Source organism: Nicotiana tabacum, chromosome 16 (genome assembly GCF_000715075.1).
Source record: "Nicotiana tabacum cultivar K326 chromosome 16, ASM71507v2, whole genome shotgun sequence".
Taxonomy (NCBI): Eukaryota; Viridiplantae; Streptophyta; class Magnoliopsida; order Solanales; family Solanaceae; genus Nicotiana; species Nicotiana tabacum.
In genome coordinates this window covers 95,916,503-95,922,603 of record NC_134095.1, presented here as the reverse complement: position 1 = coordinate 95,922,603, position 6,101 = coordinate 95,916,503, and the positions used below count along the sequence as shown (strand labels likewise).

At 37.3% G+C, this 6,101-nt stretch overlaps 1 protein-coding gene across 1 annotated transcript; it reads right to left on the bottom strand.

Moving 5' to 3' along the window:
• Positions 1-1,474: 1,474 nt before the first annotated feature.
• LOC107776220 (endoglucanase 5) lies at positions 1,475-5,755 on the bottom strand. Its single transcript, XM_016596091.2, has 11 exons — positions 5,486-5,755; positions 4,726-4,938; positions 3,804-4,004; positions 3,541-3,627; positions 3,292-3,456; positions 3,041-3,164; positions 2,786-2,949; positions 2,371-2,698; positions 2,238-2,279; positions 2,070-2,144; positions 1,475-1,950 (listed from the first exon to the last, which is right to left on the bottom strand). Exons 1-11 carry the CDS (start codon positions 5,687-5,689, stop codon positions 1,661-1,663), a joined length of 1,893 nt encoding a protein of 630 aa, XP_016451577.1. The 5' UTR covers positions 5,690-5,755; the 3' UTR covers positions 1,475-1,660.
• Between the last annotated feature and the right edge of the window lie 346 nt (positions 5,756-6,101).

Below are 6,101 nucleotides of genomic sequence, written 5' to 3'. Positions count from 1 at the left end.
TGAAGGTTTGAAGAAAAGAGTATGAATGTTTGAAGGTGGGATGAAGATCAGGGTTAGAAATCTAAGAACAAATATGAAGATATGAAGATTTGAGAAAGTTGAAAGCCGCTAGAAAATTCGAAGGTAAAAGCTTGGATTGGAAAGTGAAAGAAGTATAAAAGGTCTAAGCTTTTATAGGGGAAAATATAATCAACACGTGACGTATCACATTCGATAGCAACCAGCCGATGATCAACATGTGTCCAAAGTCAGAACGATGTGACTGGTGGGACGTTTCGGCTTATCCGTCATCTCGTATGTAACATATGGAGGAAGGAACCGGGATTCATCTATTATTTCCCATCATTTCGGCAAATCTACCCTCTGGAAAATGAGGGGACTATCCGTATACTGGTGAAATCGGAGCTAACACTGAAACCCGATTTCCCGGTGGGATAAACGAATCAATAGTATGAATACACAGGATCGAAATCAAAGTTGTAAACTTCTTGTACCAAGGCCCGAATGAAATACTCGCCATCGGACTTGATAAAAAGACGCACCTCGGACCCGGGTTGGGTTTTGGGACTTCGGGAAGCGCATGAATGGTTGTAGGCGACAGATAAATGGCAGTGATATCCGGAACCAATCGGATATCACAGCGCAGATCTCGCTCGATGGCGGTTACAGATCAGTAATTAACGAGGGATGGGGATTTTTAACTTTTTTTGATTTATACTAGGAGTGAAATTCTGCTACTATATAAAGAGGAAGTTAGTTTAATCTGGAGACACATAGTAACACGCATATTAAGGCAATATAAACTTATTTTTTTGCTTCCTAGATATTGAAAAGTTCTTATTTTATTGTTGTTCTTCATATACATTTGGCTTCGAACCAAGGGTCCGATCGAGGGCAAAATTACTGTTCAGCGCAAATCCGAGCCTAAACGTAACATCACAATTGGTTTGGTTATTCTGTCTATATTTAACTCGTTTATCTAACATTCTTGATTATTTGTGTTGAATCAACCCACATATCCTTAAAACGCGTATAAATTTAATTGTTATTCATTTTAAGGGTAAACAAGTAGAAAAAGCAACAATCCTTATTTATAAATAAGTTTCTTTCCTTTTTGCCCTATCTTACTTTACTACGGCTGAGGTGAATGGTGGCAGTAACTTTAATTGATAGGGAGATGATCAATTTATAGGATTAAACTTTAATCTGGTATGAACATCAAGTAACTAAATGAACGAACATGATTTGTTCATTACTAAATATTTAAGTTGTGGGCTTAATATTAATAGGGCCACTAATAATAAGAAAAAGTCTAATAAACCCCGGTTTAAACACTCGTGATGCACTCGTTCAGGCTTGGATCTTACCACTGAGATAGGATCCTCTGTGCACCTCTCAGATATAGATAAACAACAACTTTTGTCGTGGTAGAAATTTAAGTAAAGGCATTTTCTTGCTACCAGTCAAGAGAAAGAAAAGAAAAACGAATATTAAACCAATAATAATTCACAAAGTTCATTGATCTCAGAATAGCATTCTCGTTGCCATGTTACAATTGTCAATGGTTCAAACATGAAAAACAAAAAGGGAAAATATCTTGGTAAAATATTAGAGCCTATAGAAAATTGGATAAAATTGGTTTTCCCCGTGCATCTTTCAGTTAGTGGTAGCTCTTAATTGAAACCCTGGCTTGGGCACCTCCTTGAACATATACAAAAATGAGTTCTGAACCAGGTGATAGTATTTTAATCCACTGAGGAAGCTCATAGGTGTTCTTTTCTGGGCATGGACTGAGCCCCCACAATGATCCTGAAAGGTTTTCAACCGTTAACTTGAGATCTGTGATTGGCTTTTGAGATGTGTTCTTCACCACCACCTTGTGCTTGTAGTAAGTTGTTGGACCTATTGTCCATGTTGAAATTATCGAGTGCAAGAACTTTATCGGGCCACCTACAACAAATGTTATTTTTTTATTTTCTAAGTATTGTATATAAACATTCATTGCGATGTGAATTTCTAGTACAAAAAGAAACATGAAAGTGCAATGTAAAATTATTGATGGAACAAACCTGGAGCTTTATTGTAGGGGTTTGATGATTCTGGAGCTTTGTGGTAGGGAGCTGCTGGTTGTGGGTGATAGGAAACTGCGAATACGAAAGCCAAATTGTTGTAAGTTTTCAATAGTTGTGTAAAACTTCATTTCAATTTTTCAAATGTTGTAAAGTATAATTACAAACCTGGAGGCTTCTGGTAAGGTGTTGGTGTACGATGATAAGAAGCTGAAATTTAAAGCCGAAACTACTAATTAGATGGCGGGACAGGACACTATTGAAAATCTTAAATAGGGCTTGCAATTTTATTAATGTTTACCTGGAGAGAGGGACTGCAATTTGCAGAAGAGTCCTACAAGAGGAGCTGAACCGGATAATGTTGGCTCGGTTTGTTCATAGTTGGACCTGTCATCACTGAAGTCATCGGTTTTGCTTGGACCTCCCACAAGGCCACCATATATAATGTTGGGATTTGCCTGAGGGCGTCGATACCAAGTCTCAAATCCTTCTATACAAGTAACAGCAGAATGAAGGACTGAGACGGGGGCAATGGAGGCGCCTCTGTGGTGAACATGGATCGGGTAATTTTGTCCATAACCAACCAAGTAGCTAATAGACTTGGGATTTTTACCAAGAATGTAATCAGCCTGCAACATGCCGGATAACAAATTACTGAAATAGTTCCTTTTTCTTTCTTAAAAATAGTAGAGGGCCAGCTGATGAAATGTACATACCTGTGATTTAGCAAAGGAAAGGACATCTGATGGCTGAACTTGACCTTCCGGACATGTTAATACAGCCTTTCTCTCAGAAAGATAATCGGAGTACATGGCAAGTAGGAAAGCGGCTGATGAAGCGTATTGCAGATTATTCCATTCGCGAACATAAATCAGGCCTCCTGGAAGACGACAAACAAATTGAATGTTTACTAACTAATCAACATTTTAAAGTACAGTTTTGGGGAAATAATTCTATCTAGTTGTACTGACCAGGAGTCAGGACTACATTATACCCATTATTTTTCTGCAAACAAGCACAGGTAAAGTAATCTGCTTTAGCCTGGTACTGTTTTAGTGTTGGAGTGTATGATCCACCATCTCCATCTAGGAGAATCTACAAAGTAATCAAACCAACATCTCATCAGACATTCCACATGAAAAATTGCATGACCTAATACTCGAATAGCTAAATCTTCTGTTACAACAAATTCTAAAAGTATTATTTGAACTATTTTAATTACCTTGGTAAGAAGGATTTGAACACCAGCATATTTGTTGTCCCAAGAAAATTCCTTGACTGCCCATCCAGTTCCACCCAAAGATACCGCATTGTCCACCACATATTTTAAGTAGTACACATCCTTAGTTGCTCGATAGAGCCAGGCAGCAGCCCAAAGAAGCTCATCCTACATCATGAAGAAAGTTGATTTAAGCAAAACTAGTGGCAGGAAATTGTCTCCGAGTAACAGGTAACAAAAATGATCACTAACCGAATAACCAGATGATGTGTAGAATGCTTGAGCATTTGGGATGGAATCATCATACAAACCTCTGAAGGTATCCGCAAATGAGAATAGCTGCAACATTTTCAGAATTTCCAGTTAAATAAAACAAGAATGCAAGAGATCCTCTCTTTATAGTTTATACACACACAAGGGCAAAGCTATTAGCCGGTAAAGGGTGGTTACATATTACTTCGAACACCTTTGGCAAAATTTCTGACATTTACCACTTAACACACATAGGATGTTACCTGTTTCGCGTGCACTAAAAGGAGGGCAGAGTAGGAAGAGTCATAAGGCTTGAATGCAAGAGAGGCAGCAGCCAAAGCAGCAGCAGTTTCAGCAGCAAGGTCAGAACCAGGGTGGCTGGGATCAAGTTTATAAGCATTTCTTGGGGTTGTCATGTCTTCTGCTCTCTCCCAACAATAATGATCAGATTCTCCATCTCCTACCTGAAATTTTGGCCAAGGAAACTAATACTTTAACATCTCATTATTCCAGCATTTTGCAGTTTAAGTGGACTACAAAATTTTTCAAGATTCATCTCTTCTTTAAAATACAAAAGAAAGTCAATTAATAATAAGCTATAAGGCATATTGAAACATTTAGAGAAGTTTCAAATAGTATGGTTGTGTTAAAAAAAAAAAAATCTAAATACGTAGTTGGGGTTTAACTAATTCATCCTTATTTCACTTCCTGAAGTTAATCTTTACCTGCCAAGAATATGAAAAGTTGCAATGTCAAATAAGATACGCCTTGGTCAAATGAACATAATGTTATTTGTAGGTGATGTACAATTGAATGCCAAAAATTAAAATTTCCTTGATTAGGTGACAGGCGTAACCATTTTTTTTTTAATAATTTCACAAGTAATATCGGAGCCAACTTGTGCACACCTCAATAGAAAGAGATCGCTAGTACTTTTTATCTTTGTTAGGATTTGAATCTTAATCTCCGATGATTTTTCATCCACTTCATCAATTAACCGTTTGGCCATACCCTTGGCCTTGGGTGATTGATTAGGTGTAGCATATTATTATTGCTAGTTAGCTAGAGAAAGTCCAGTTCTTCATGATGCAGGTGACCAAACTATTGCAACTAACTCTATCTACCAACATAGAGAACAAGTAATTGAATGTAGTCGGGGTAGAGAAGAAGAATTCATGCAATCACCTGAGCCCAGAGAACATTAGGCTGAGTATGGGCTTTGATGAAATAATCAGTACCCCACTTAATGGCAGCCAATGTATTGCCCATCTGATTAAGTTTTACAATTTCCTTGCTGTAGTCAACAGCACTCCATGCTAGCATTGTCAAACTGAATGCCATTGGCAATCCAAATTTTACATGATCTCCTGCATCATAGTACCCTCCCACCAAGTTTACCTGCATGCATTCCCATTTCAACCCTCAGTGGTGTACAGTGTTTGAAAAAGTAAAAAAATGAATATAATGACAAGTGGTGTTATTTTCTATATTTATACGCAATATTTCCATTGTGTCATGTGACATCACTTGTATCAAGGTATATCCGTCCCTTGACACCCATAATATTACTAAAATATTGACAAATTTCGCCCATCATATACGCAATTTCTTCCAAATCTTTTTCTAATTTCTAGCTATGCATGCTTCCCTCTAAAATATAGAAAGAAATCCATAACCTATATTCATCATTTAAAAAGACTAGATACTTCAGGTTCACTATTAATTAACATCAGAGCGGCTGTAAGCTTTGGCAAACCATCTTTGTTGACACCCTTTAGCCAGAAAATTCATTGTGTAGCTAGCCAGAAAAGTAGACATTGAATCTCATTCAATGTTTACTTCTTTATATTTTGACTCTGCTTGATGAAAATTCTAGCTCTAAGTACTTGTTAGTTGGTAAGAAAAACACCATAAAAGAAATTAAAAGAGAGAAAGATGGACTTGCCCTTTGGAGAAAACCATCCTTGAGTCCAGAATCTCCGCGCCATTTGACACGTTGATGTGGAGGCAATTTTCCAGACCTCTGTGCCTCAAAGAAGAGCAAAGTCTTGTCCATGGCATCTCCATAATCAAAATTAGCCCCTGCCTGCAAAGCCAGTAGGCCAACTAACAACAAACCAATAACGTGTAACTTTGATGATATTCTCATTCTTCTTCTTCGTCTTCTTATTTCTTCTTTCTCTAATAAAGGAATTAGAACAAAGAAATAATATTGAAAGAATTGTGCATGGATATATATATATATATATATCGAAATGTGATTTTGTTTCTATAATTATTAATGTGCGTTAAGGTGGTAGCCTACACGTTCGTAGACTAATAACGAAGTTTAAGCTCCCCACGTCTTCTTGCCTTATACTCTCATTAACGCCTTGTGAGGATTTGTACGTGCGTCTCACCTCTATCAAAGTTAATGTGGAATCTTTTTAAATGATTATTTATATTTGACTTTATTTTTGTGCTTTACTTACCTTATAAAGCTGACATTTGGAGGATTGTTAGGTGGGAGCGGCTCCGCTCCATTAGGGCTTGCTCCAGTAGTTATCAATGCATGTTTAGAT

Coding starts and splice junctions, on each gene's coding strand:
- LOC107776220 (XM_016596091.2), bottom strand. CDS start 5,689: ATGAGAATATCATCAAAGTTACACGTTATTGGTTTGTTGTTAGTTGGC. Junction 4,939..5,485: donor AGGATGGTTTTCTCCAAAGG/GCAAGTCCATCT, acceptor GAATGCATGCAG/GTAAACTTGGTGGGAGGGTA. Junction 3,628..3,803: donor TTTTAGTGCACGCGAAACAG/GTAACATCCTAT, acceptor AAAATGTTGCAG/CTATTCTCATTTGCGGATAC.